General features: G+C 42.2%; 2 protein-coding genes across 4 annotated transcripts; both read left to right on the forward strand.

Annotated features, from left to right (window-relative positions):
• Positions 1 to 541: 541 nt before the first annotated feature.
• Positions 542 to 2,307, forward strand: LOC6726386 (zinc finger protein 343). The gene is made up of 2 exons (XM_002107309.4): positions 542 to 1,108; positions 1,188 to 2,307. The coding sequence occupies exons 1-2, from the start codon at positions 625 to 627 to the stop codon at positions 1,757 to 1,759; spliced, it is 1,056 nt and encodes a 351-aa protein (XP_002107345.2). The 5' UTR covers positions 542 to 624; the 3' UTR covers positions 1,760 to 2,307.
• Positions 2,308 to 2,484: 177 nt separating this feature from the next.
• LOC6726388 (vascular endothelial growth factor C) lies at positions 2,485 to 12,721 on the forward strand. 3 transcript variants are annotated; one of them, XM_044923807.1, is made up of 6 exons: positions 2,485 to 2,888; positions 7,867 to 8,219; positions 10,214 to 10,292; positions 10,353 to 10,379; positions 10,504 to 10,994; positions 11,628 to 11,828. In XM_044923807.1, the coding sequence occupies exons 2-6, from the start codon at positions 7,929 to 7,931 to the stop codon at positions 11,652 to 11,654; spliced, it is 915 nt and encodes a 304-aa protein (XP_044779742.1). In that variant the 5' UTR covers positions 2,485 to 2,888; positions 7,867 to 7,928; the 3' UTR covers positions 11,655 to 11,828. The 3 variants fall into 3 exon arrangements, 2 of the variants coding, with proteins under 2 accessions (XP_044779742.1, XP_039153676.1); XR_006542141.1 differs by having other exon boundaries at positions 2,489 to 2,888; positions 10,504 to 11,119; XM_039297742.2 differs by lacking the exon at positions 11,628 to 11,828 and adding an exon at positions 12,070 to 12,721 and having other exon boundaries at positions 2,507 to 2,888.
• Positions 12,722 to 12,939: the final 218 nt, after the last annotated feature.

The raw sequence follows: 12,939 nt of genomic DNA on the forward strand, positions 1-12,939 counted from the left end.
ACAAAAGTGTTAAAAACATGAATTATTTTGAGAAAAAAAAAAACACAAAAAAGAATATACAACAAAATGTTAGTCGGTAAATGAAATCAAATGTAAAACAATTTAATGTAGACTGTACTAAAGAATTCAAGGAAATTTGAATATCAACACTCCATCACGCAAATAACTAAAAGGAAATTCGCAAATTGAATAGAAGTTGATGGGAAAATTATTTGCACAGTGCAGAAAAACGTGTTATAAAATTATTATACTATACAAAAACTATATATTATTGAATTATGCTGATGAAATTAAAAACCATAAAAGTATGTAAAAAAAAATTCAAATACAAAATGATTTAAATGAAGTACAATAAATATTCAAGTGACGAAAATGTACGAGCGGGCTCTTTTCAATGGGAATATTTTAAATGATTGAAGGATTGGTTGGAAATATATAGAATTTAATTTAAAAATTTTTGAATTTTGTTTTTGAACAGTTCGGGAAGTAAGTGTGACCGCATATTGATATATTCGGTATATTTATTTTCCGCTTGCGGTCAATCGATAACAAATCGCACCTTCTGATATCGATAGACAGCGAGCCGTTTCGCTTGTAAATACAATTTTAATTGGACAAGCTAAAATGATGGAACCGGTGCCCATCCGGCCAAAGGCGCCGGGAGCGGACAACCGCGGAGCCCTGCCGTTGGCGGCGAAGAAGCCGGCCAAGAAGCGTTCGTACCACTGCGGCGTTTGTTTCGCGGAGTTCTCTCGTCATACGGCCACCAAGCGGCACGAGCAGCAGTGCGCCGTCAGGTTGAGGTGTCTATTCGTCTGCCGCCACTGCCTGACGCTCTTCGGCGAGGAGGCCCGGCTGGAGCGGCACCGGGAGCGAAAGCACATCGACGGCCAGTTCCTGTGCCTGCAGTGCGGCAAGAAGTACGCGTCCGCCACGTTTCTGTACCGGCATGTGGCCAGCTGGCACGGCCAGCAGTCGCTGTTCTACTGTGACATGTGCGCGGACAACTGCAACGACGTTAAGACCTTTAGCGGGATGCTGGAGCTGCAGGAGCACGCCGAGGAGGTGCATCGCCTGAGTACCCTGAAGTCCACGGCCAGTGATGCAGGTAAGTATCCTGCTTACGAGTAGTTGTGATGTTTATGGCATACCCTGCTTAATAAAACTACTCAACCCGATCCCTACAGACAGCCAGGTTGATGAAACGGAGGACCTCGAGATGCTGGAGGAGAACATTGAGAACATACTGCCCAGCATCGACTGGGACGACGATCTCACCTTTGGCTGGCCCACGGACCTGGACAAGGAGTCGTGCATTGTGGACGCCAATCCGAGCGTTTTCGTGTGTCCCTTCTGCGCCAACGGATTCCCCGGCAGTCTGAGCCTGGTGCGGCACCTGGAGCAGGTTCACGGACGCAGCGCGCTGGAGTGCTGCTACTGTGGCAAGAGCCATGGCAGCCGAGAAGCCCTGCGGTCCCACCTGCAACGACTTCACATCCTCTTGCGCGGTCATGTGTGCGGTATTTGCCAGGCGGACTTTGCCACCGCCGATCACCTGAAGAAGCACGTTAATAGCCTGCACCTGGACCACCGACCACATCTGTGTCCCACGTGCGGAAAGAGATTCACCCAGCGGTGCCACCTCACCGATCACATGGAGACGGGTCGCTGCCACGGTAATTACACCTGTGAATTATGCGTGCGGCCCTTCTCTCGGGCCATCGATCTCGAACGGCATGTGAGTGAGGAACATCCGTAGGGCAGTCATCCTAGCGGGAATCGTAGATACCTGAGCGACATCTCACGTCCAGAATTACGCTTTATATACATTTAAGCAATGGATAAATGTAACGTTTTTGAATTTATAGGCCATATTCTAGTCATCGGAAATGCTTTTCCAAGCGAACTTGAATTGAAAATCGCATTTTAGTTTTTGCTGTAAAATTAATGCTTATGAGACGATTTAATTTACATCTTAAGAACTATAAATATAAGCGATTAGTTACTTTAATATAGCAAGCAGAATTTGTTACACCCTTGCAAGCTACGATGGCTGAAAGACAATGTACTTATATGAATACTAAAATAACAATAATGAAGTCAGGTTAATAAAAACGGGCATGACTGAAATATTGCCTAAGGAAAGTTTGAAAGATTGCCCAAAGAAAGTTTACAGATTATTGATGCGTACTGTTAACCTAATGAAAATAACAATGAAATAATGCTGCTTTATCAGTAATATTTATACTCCATTTCCACACATATGGTACAAATAAATAGACAGATCATAATATAAGATACATAGAATGCAACATAAGTTTTGTTAATGTTGCTTATATATTTAAATATATTTAAATCTAATCTCAGCGAGCCTCCTGAGCGAGGGTGTGCATAAGTCGAGATCGCGCTCTCCCAGCGTTAACTGTTAACAGTGAATCCCATCCGCTCCGCTCTAGGCCCCAAGATCGAGAGAGCGCTGAGCGGAGCGGTTCGATTGGGATGGGATGTGAGTGGAGTGGTGCTGAGCGGAGCGGAGAGCGCAATGCTGCGACAGCTGGTTACTGTTACTGTTACTGCAACAGCTACTGCTACTGCTATTGTTATTGGCGACTGTGATAGGGGCGCAGTAACTTGGCCCACACCGACGAGTCGACAGTTTTGAACGGAACTTGCTGGTGCTTGGATCGCAGCTCCGCCGATCTCCGCGAGGCTAACACCACCAACTTCGACGCGCTCAAATATAATTCACAAATTACCAAATACAAAACCCTCCATTTGTGCACACATTTTTTTTTGTTGTTTGTTTACCGTTTCGTGCTAACCGATTTGTGCCGTTGAACGTCGTGTAAAACATAGTATTCAGAATTTCCGATCCGTGTTTCCATAGAGTAAGTGGTGCTTCTCAAAATTTTCAACACAAATCAGCAGCGTAAACAAGCAAGCCAGCGACCCTCGACTGCGTCTAACATTTAAACTGAAACTGCTTTTTGTTATTGTTTATATGTTTTTCCACTGAAGCCGGGCCTTTTAAAAAGCTCTCCACAGCGCACAGCCTTTTGTTATATATATGTTTTTTTTTTACAAATAGCTTTCGAGCAAAACCAGAACACCGTTTTATCATTAACAAATGCAAAAAAAAAAAAAAAAAACCAACAAAACAAAAAAGTACAATTGCAATTAACGTTTTTTGATCTGGCTGTTGAGTTATTCCAGTGGCTGTGTGGAAAACCCCCGTGAAAATGTTGCGCTTGAATTCCTAAAAACAAAGTCTAAGCCGGGCCTAATCGGTATTCAAATCAAACTGCGTCAAATCGCGTGCGAATCGAAGATTTTTGAATCACAAATGAAAGTGAACTTGGCTTAAATGTAGTCGCTGCCTTAAATTGCAATAAATCAAGATGTTTATGATCGAGTTATTGCGGATAAATCGTCAATAAAGTTCAACAAACTAATGCTGGCAATGTGCTCAAAGTTCATGTTTATTTTTTAATTTACTTCGTTACTAAAATGCCATTTTTAAGAAATAATTTATTTTGAAATGTACAATTGCGGGTTTTTATTAAAAGAAAACACGTTTAATGATAGCGTTTGCTCACAAAAGTCACACATTATATATTATGTGAAAAATTGATGAATATTATACTATTTTACTTTGGGTTTTGTAAAACAATCACGTTCAGAAACATAAAAATGCCATATAAACTAAAATATAAACTACGTTTCTAAATTATAACATATTTTATTTAATATCCTACAAAGGAAACTATACCTAGATTAAGTCACACCTTCACTAAACTTAAAAAAAAAAAACAATTATTTTAGATATGCCCTAGTTTTTCAAAAACTTGTCCATATTTCCGCCTTCCAAAAGTTGAAATCGGTTAATCTTAGACTCGCATTCCAGACGTCGCCGTTGACCCGATCCCTTTGGGAGCCCTTTGGGAGCAAATCCATAATTTATCTTGTAGAGCTTGTAGAACCCACTGCCCATTGTCCATTGCCCATTGCCCTCCTGTTGCTCCAAGTTTTGTGTTTTCTTGTTTGTTGTTTGCTCTGCTGCTCCCCCGTCTGCATGGGCCCATGGATGCAGTGGAGTTATTATCATGTCTATATTGTAATTGATTTGCCTGAGCGAATGACCAGACGGGGAGACAAGCTATGGGCCTGTTCCCTGATCTGCCACGCCTCCGCCCGCCCCGCCTCCGCAGGCTTATCATTAACGCTCGAGTCTTCCTTTTGTTTTGGAATTCATGTGCGGGGAGCAATTGCCTGGACGGAGGCACACCCTTCGCATAATTGAGGACCGCCCAAGTGGGGATCGCGTTCCCGAGATGATTCCTTTGGGTTCCTCGCCTTCTCCTCCTTGAGATTACTTTATATGATTTGATATCTTCGGGTGACGCACCGGGAAGGAATGCCTCGAAAGTGGGAGAATAAATACAGCTGACACCTGCGCAAACTAAATACAGATCATATGGGTATCGTCTATCGACTATATGATACCTGAGGCATAGATATATGCATATGCTAGCCTTATAAGTTAAATATTCTTAAAGAAAGCTTGTAAACAGTCGCTTGATTGCGTTTTTGGGACACCCCACACCATCGGAAACTCTTTGCTGATCAGATGTCGCCAAAGTTAGCACACCTTTTTAGTACGGGGTACTAAAAGCAATCAGTATGAGGAGTAACAAAAGCCTGTCGCTTTCGCAATAAGTATTCGCATTCATACGTATATATTTTAAAAACGTGCTTAATTTTGTAATCTGCCTTTCCCCTCCCCCTCCTCCCATCTATCCGTCTCCCTCTGGTCGATCTGTAATATCTGCGCTGACGAAATGCCTCAGTAGCAACAAAAACAACAACAACTGATAACTGATAACTGACTAGACGCGTAATGTTAACCGTTGAATCGGGTTAAAGAGACCTTCGATGTGACAGGTTGTGCAATCATCAGCGGCCCACCCATCGAACGAACATCCTATAGAGGGTTAAAAAATTTGCAATGTATTTTGAATCTTGTTTTCAGTACGTTAGATCTATTGAAATCCTGTGCAGATAGACTAGTAAATTATTTGAAATCTTTTAAATTCCAATTGGTAATTATTCCGAAATTATGAACTCACTGTTAAGCTAACAGCTGTTACTCCACATAAAGCTTGTGCAGCAGCCGCCAAAAAAGAAAAACAGAGCAACAACAACAAGACGGCACAGAGGAATGTCAAGATGAATCACACAGGTGTGCGTGACACCTGGCAACAGTGAGAGAGAGAGAGAGAGAGAGGGAGGGAGAGCAATAAAAATAATCACAACGTTTGGTCTGTCATATCAAACGGCATTTGTTTAACTGTTAAAAAGAGCCAAGAAAAGTAAGGAAAACAGAAAGGAAAACAATGATAGCTGATTTTCGTGTGTGTCGATTACAGCCCACAAATAAACACTTGTGCACCCACTGCACCTAAAACACAAGTGCAGAAACACACACACAACTTGAAACTCCCGTGGAGTCCCGTTACAAGGCGAGCTTAAAGCTATTTTTAACACCATCCGATCTTGCTCTCCTTCCCCTCCCCTTTCCAAACCCCCTCTTACCATTTCTGCTATCTCCTTTCCTGTGTTGTTTTTTGCACCACTTCTCACTTGCTTTTCTCCGTCTTGCCCTCATGCACTGCACGAAATCAGGATCTCTTCAAATTATTGAAAAAAAAAACGTTCCACACTTTGTTATGTGTACAAATAAGTTCATACAAGTACATATTTCCAAATAACTTCGTACGTTTTAAAAAAGATCTTTCCAATTTGCAAGATGCATTCTAAAAGTTATTTGTACAGTAAAATAGGCTTATAAAGCCACCCTTATAACTTGCATACAACTATTTTTCTTTAAATCGGTATCATGTTCATCAAAATGTCATTCGCCGTACATCCACAATTCGATTAAACTGTATTAAAAATAAAGTTGCTGACCCAAACCACTATTTGTTTATAGCTATACTAATTAGCGAAGCAAGCTCTTGGAATCTACCAGTCCGTTTTTTTTTCCAGACCCAATATATATATGTATGTATAGATTTCCCGATCCATGGGGGAGCATATGGCTATGTTTACATCTTTCTCACTTCTTCGTCTTCTATTTTTTGTTTTGCATTTTAATGAATGAACGCCTTTTGCGATTTTACAATAGCCATTTATATTTTATTTGCTATTCACTAGGCTGATAAAGCGCCTTGACCAGCAAACTATATACAAATCTGTACATATAGTATGTTTTACTGGGACCTATCACTATCACTAGGCGTGCGTTTCGTTATCGACAGCCCAAGAAGAAGGGGAATGAGAAGAACAGAAAGGGAAACGCGAACTGACCTATAATAAGAATTTTCATATTTAAGCAGCACGCAAAAAAGAATAAGAACAAGGGAGCGACGAGAATAAAAACAAATAATAATAAAATACATTAAATGCCAGAGCCACAGTGGAGCCGGCACTGGAAATAAATATATTGGCTTAACAGCATAAGAAGAAGAACGCGAATTCTTAACAGCATAAGAAGGAGAACGCGAATTCTTAACAGCATAAGAGGGAGAACGCGAATTTTTCAGTTCGAAAGCAGAAAGCGAATTCTTCAGTTGGCTAATTTTACCTATGATTTCATTTTCGATGAATTGCACTTTTCCTTCGAGTGCAACATAATCAGTAGCTGAAGCTTACTCTCCATATGCAGGAAATATTAAACTCCCTACGCACTTAGCATTCGAAATGGAGTTTGAGAGACAGGAAACGGGGACTGAAGAATTCCCGCTTGAGTCTTCCAGATTGCCGGCGATTACACAAGAATCCTGCCGCCTTTTGCCGGCTTGTAGGGCTTTAATGGCCACAAGTGTAGCTGATTTATGAGTCAGGGCATGGCCATAATAAAAGAAACGGTCGAACAAACGCGGCTCATTCATAGCCAAAAGTGGTAGTGGTAGTGGCATTGCATTGCCTAGTACCGTGTAAGCAGTGTGCGCCAGGGGCGTATGCGTGACTCAGTCGTTTAGTAGCCATATTGAACTAGACACAATTGCTTGACTTACCCTATGCACCTAATACATTTTATTGTTCTTTGAATTGTTTACTTGGCATTGTAAGTTATTTGTCGAATACTTTATGATTTCAATCGCGATTAAGGGGTGTTTATCGAGTGCCGCTGGTGACTAACGCCCGGTGCTTCCTGTCCCCCGGCAGGTTGATTGTCTCATTGATATGCCTGACGCACGATATCGTACCCTCGACTGATGATAAGACGTTTTGTATCAATGTCAAGTTGGCCGTCGCAGGTTTTTTGCTGCCTCCAACGTTGGTCAACATCGCGTTCATAACCGAACTGACCCCAATTCGAATGGAAAACGTGCCCGCCCGCCCCCACCTGTCACCCACACCTGAAGAACACACCTGCTGCCCGAAGAATTGACATTGTGGGGGAAAAGCAAATGAACCCTAGGAAAACAATATGAATCTCTGAGTCTGTCATCTTCCAACACGACCCGTACATATATCAAGTCGTAAATCAGTCAGAGGAAGTCTGGGAATAAAAGGCGACTTCACACTTCTACCGGCATAAAAAAAATTTTAAAAATATACAAATTTTCAAATGAAAAGGAATCTTTACGTTCTCGAATCTTCGCGGCTTTGAAGAATTTTCCAAACAAAATTAAGCTGAATTTTGAGATTCCGAAAATATTTATTTATGCTTAAAACATGACTCACCTTTCCATTGGAAGGTCACTTCCGCAAATTATAGTACATTAATAATTTATTAATAAATTGTTTTAGCTGAAAGTACGTTAAATTTCCTGGTAATGATGAATTATCCCTTGGTTTTAGCTAATTGTAACGGATTCTGTGTCCTTAATCGCCATTAAAAGCTGATCCTCCATCGCATCCGCATGGCCATGTCCCGAATCCGAATCCCAGAGCCCATGCAGCATACATTGCTCCTCCTGCCACTGCTCCTCCTCGTCCTGATCGTCGGCAAGGCAGCGGCGGGCTCCTTGGTGTCCCCGAACAACAGGCAGCCATCGCAGAGGTTCTTCTACGCCGCCGCCACGTCCTCCTCCTCCACGCAGACCAAGGTGCGCCTGCTCCGCCAGGCGGACGATCCCAGTGCGGCGCCAGTGGGTGCACTGGAGGGCAGCTGCTGCCAAGGAGCAGCCGCGGAAGCCGGAACACCATTGACGGTAAGACAAATGCTACAATCACTCCAACATCCATCAGTATAGTGAAACTAATTAGAAAACTATTTGATAGTAATTATTATCGAAAATTCAGATTGGGTTTTATCAGAAGGATTCGAGTGATATAATAAATGAGTTTTTAAAAAGTTACGAGGGTAATTCCAATTACTACATTTTTGGGTTTTTGGTACACTACATAAAATGCGAAGAAAGTGCTTTTTGATAAGTTTGATAGGAGTTAAGAATTTTAGTTAGTCTGTTATTTAGCAAATATTACTATAAAATACGGCTGCATCTAGATGGCGCCACTGTGTCGCCCAGAGACATCGCCTATTTGGGTCAGCGTCATCACCGCGTCTTGTTTGCAGCTTGATAAGGCGCTGCCTCGCTGCACAACGTCTACGACAACCCCAACCCGATCCCAGATCCCAGATCTGAGACCCCAATCCCAGACCCCAAACCCCACCAAAGATCGGGAGCAGTCGGTGGACACAGTGGCGCCGTTGTCTCAGCGCATCTTCTCACGCAGCGAAAAGGAATAGAACAGAAACTAAACACCAAAAGTAAATTTTTAACTCCAAGAAAATTTTATATTATATTTATATATTTTATTAAAGAAGTAACTTGTAGATACTTCAAAGTATCCAATATACTAAGTATCTATAAAGTTGATCACTTAATTATATTTTATTAAGTATTTTCCACTTAACAAATTCCACTTATTAGTACTTTTAGTTCTGATAGCTTTTATGGATACCTTTTGAAGGAATTCCCTATTACTTCAGAGTACAGGCCAAATTTTTCTCAGTGTTCGCCTTTCTGCTTCTGTCTGCGTCTTTGGCATTGATAGTGCTGCAGTGCCGCCTTGATTCCAAAACAAATAATTCGCATTACGTTTTTAATTGGGCGTTACTCACTGGCCCCCACCTCCAGTACCTTCTAACCCTAACCCCCACGAGAACAAGCGTTTTGTTTGCCTTGCTGTCCAGATCAACAAAAGATTTCCTTTCCCGGCGAGAAAAGCGTGGGGATACTCATATGTACATATACACTTTTATATTTATGGCGGTGGAAGGGTTTCTTTTCTTTGGGATTACGGTGGAGTTGTCATATTGGCTGGGTAAACAAGTGGGGATCGGTTTCTGGGCACTCGGCAAATAGCCACCAAGGCACAGAAGTCGAAACAAAAACAGTTCCGATATCGGATAGCAATTAGTGTTAAAAATGCGATTCGCTTCCCGGAAGCTTATCAATAAATAAATACATATGTAGAATCCATTATTCGTGGTAAACATTCGTTTTGATTAAAAAAAGATGCTTTTAATTAAATGGTAATATTTGAACTGCCTATTGCTGGAATATTTGCTAAAAACGTAGCTATACAAATATTCAATAATAAAAAAAGCACTTCTAAGACCGATTAAAATCAAAAATAAAGTCACTTAAGCCTTAAGTTAGTTGCTAATTTAAATGCACTTTAAGAATAGTTATATTAGCCCGGCTTATTTCTTTACGATCGTTATTATCACATTATCATAAAATATGCCACTTCCTCTGCGATCGTTTGTCATTTGCCCTTGAACTTTCTCCGCATTGTGACGCAGCTGCGGATATGTACATATATATGCCACCGATCTCCGCCAGATCGGACAATTAACGTCTGGAGTCGCAAATGTCGCTAATGAATCATGGCCCGGAGCATGGCTAGCGTCAGAACTACATACGTACGTGCAAATTGGCCGAAAGCAAGTCGAACTGGGCACGTGGGTTACGTGGATGCGGATTCACTTGCTCCTCCGCCGCTCGGAACGGCTACCGAAATACGGGCAAAATAACTGGGTGACGCACGATGGCGTCGATTTGGTGTTTATTCAAACCATTTCTATGCAGTCGCCGTACGTTTTTCAATGGAATCTCGTCGTCGATTCGTAGTGGCCCATGACTAAGTCCAAATGAATGTGCGGGTGAACTGAATCCATGTCCAATCCATCTTACAGCTCCCACTGGCCGTGTCCGCTGAGCTGACCAACGTGACCGCCGACTACGATGTGTCCGGCGAGATGCCCTCCTCCAAGGGTGAGTATCTGGACACCCATGTATCGAGCTAACTATACTATTTCTAAACTATCTTTGCAGAAAACTTTAAGCGCAGCATCATGAAATGTAAGCAATACTTTTACTTCCTTTTAAAATGAAACTCCTTAAGCGAATTCCTGAGCACTTTGTGCTTGTTTTGAGCTATGAATAGTTATCCTGATATCCTGATCACCATATTCCCAATCTCCAGCTACCGTGAGGAACGCAACGCCGGCGAGCTGCTCCCCGCAACCGACGATCGTGGAACTGAAGCCGCCGGCGGAGGACGAGGCGAACTACTACTATATGCCCGCGTGCACACGGATCAGCCGGTGCAATGGATGCTGCGGATCCACGCTGATCTCCTGCCAGCCGACGGAGGTTGAGCAGGTGCAGCTGCGGGTGCGCAAGGTGGACCGGGCGGCCACCAGCGGACGCAGGCCGTTCACCATCATCACCGTGGAGCAGCACACGCAGTGCCGCTGCGATTGCCGCACGAAGGCGGAGGACTGCAACGTGTACCAGTCGTATCGCAAGGATCTGTGCCGCTGCGAGTGCCACAACACGGACGCTCGGGACAAGTGCCTGGAGCAGGCCGAGAACAAGTACTGGGTGGACGACAACTGCACCTGCGTCTGCCGCTACAACCAGAGCTGCACCACCGGCACCGTCTTCGATGAGACGCAGTGCAAGTGCACCGACGTGAGTGGCTCCCGATAGGACACAGCTAGCCAGAGGCTCCGGCTACCCGGAGGCTCCACGGGCAGGGATTGGTTGCGATCTGGTCTGGTCTGGGCTGGTCTGGGGATCGGTTGTGCTCGTCCTTGGTTGGTTTGCGGTTGGTTCCTGGTGGTGGCTCCCTAGCTTAAGCTGTCCCAACAAGTTCCTCGCTTATTTATTGTAGCCAATCCGTACAGTTGATTGCTTTCTGGCAATTAATAGAATAATAATTACTTAATAGAATTTAAAAGGCATAGGTTGAAAAGGTTTCCAAAACACTAGAAATTCACTCTGCGCGAATTCTTCAGCACTGTAGTTTCTAGCTAGGAGTTGGCTATTTGATCTATTAATCATGGCCATGTTCTCAAATAAAGCAAATAACTAATGGGTAATCCTTTGGTTGCTGCACTTAAAGTAGAAAATAAACTAGTGAAAAACATTTAGTAGATATCAGTTCAGAGTTCTCAGGTCCCACTGTCTTGTTTTTGGTTTTTGTTTAAACTTATTGTTTGTTCAACTGCTAGCACACACTCTGTATATTTTACGTAATTTAAGTCACTTTACAAATGTATGTATGTATGTTTTTACTTCTGTTTCTTTTGTGTTTCGTTTTAGATTAAAAATGTCGAGTATTATTCTTAGAGTCCACAGAACACAGCACACACAACACACACAAATTTGTTCGATTGCGAAACCTAAAACTCTTGTGATACTGTTCAATTAACTTTCTCGAAAAAAGAACTAACCTTAAATTAGCATCTTCTGCTTAGCGATTGGTTAAGGATTGAAAAAATAAATGAAAATACATTAAATAAATATATAGCTGAGTTGAGGCAAAAATGGGAGAAGGGAGTTGCATTGTGTGAGTACTTGTCCTGCTTAAATGTTTATTGAACCCGCCCAGAAACGATAATATCTCCATCTGCATGTCTAATCCTTCCTAAAAATGTAAATATTTCAATTATGACCCCTTCCAACTTCCTGCTTCTAGAATTATTCCAGATAAGTAACCTAAAATTGTTAATTAATCGATTCGATTTTGTTCTTTCATTCCTAGCCGGCTGCACCCATCGATGTCTTGGACCGCAAACGCTTCATTGTCCAGGCCGTACAGGTGGACCCCGATAACACCACCCTGTACAGTGTTTGAGGACAGTTGGTTCGCCACGGAGTACGAAGTAGAGACGCCAGCTTCCTAGCGGGGAATCCCCGAGTACTGAGAAGGCAATTGCCGGGGAATTGCACCGTGTACTTTATATTATTTATAGTTATCGATTAAACCTAGGCTAAAACTGCAATGCCCCTAAACTTAACACACAGTATTTACCCCCCTCTGCATCTGCGGCACAAGAAAAACTTTAAGTGGTTGCGCAGAAATCTCTGGCGATTGGATATTCACTTGCCACAGAGAAATGTACTTTCAGATACATTTTCGAAGTATTTTAGACCTTTGGAGATTTCTGCGCAAATCCTGTACATTACTTTTATGAATTTGTTTATATAACTTTTTAAGCGCCTTTCACTTTGTCGCGGCTTTGTACACATTTGTTGATTTCCGTTTGTTTAAGTTTTAAGTCATCCAAAAATAGTTGTCCACAATTTAAAGACTTTCAATTATTCGCCGTACTTCATTTGTATGTAACTTTTTTTTTGTAAAAAATGTTAGACTTAAGTTTGCGTAAAGAAAATACAGACGAAGTATTGAATTATTCAAATGTATTTTGATTCACAGCCTTTTGGGGGAATACCTGGTGGAAAAGTTAAATGAAATATTAAAAGCATAAAAATCTTCTTCGTAAAAGATATTATTCAATTTCGAACATCACATTGTAAGGTACATGTATTTAAAATATACAAGAGAGGATACAGGAAAGGAAAGATGGACAGACGGACATGGCTAGATCGACTCGGCTATTGATCCTGATCA

Source organism: Drosophila simulans, chromosome X (assembly GCF_016746395.2).
Source record: "Drosophila simulans strain w501 chromosome X, Prin_Dsim_3.1, whole genome shotgun sequence".
NCBI lineage: Eukaryota > Metazoa > Arthropoda > Insecta > Diptera > Drosophilidae > Drosophila > Drosophila simulans.

Bases quoted from the DNA above. Each gene is read 5' to 3' on its own strand.
- LOC6726386 (XM_002107309.4), top strand. From the start codon at position 625: ATGATGGAACCGGTGCCCATCCGGCCAAAGGCGCCGGGAGCGGACAAC. The intron at 1,109-1,187 runs GTAAGTATCCTG...CGATCCCTACAG, and splicing joins GTCCACGGCCAGTGATGCAG to ACAGCCAGGTTGATGAAACG.
- LOC6726388 (XM_039297742.2), top strand. From the start codon at position 7,929: ATGGCCATGTCCCGAATCCGAATCCCAGAGCCCATGCAGCATACATTG. The intron at 8,220-10,213 runs GTAAGACAAATG...TCCATCTTACAG, and splicing joins AAGCCGGAACACCATTGACG to CTCCCACTGGCCGTGTCCGC. The intron at 10,995-12,069 runs GTGAGTGGCTCC...TTTCATTCCTAG, and splicing joins CGCAGTGCAAGTGCACCGAC to CCGGCTGCACCCATCGATGT.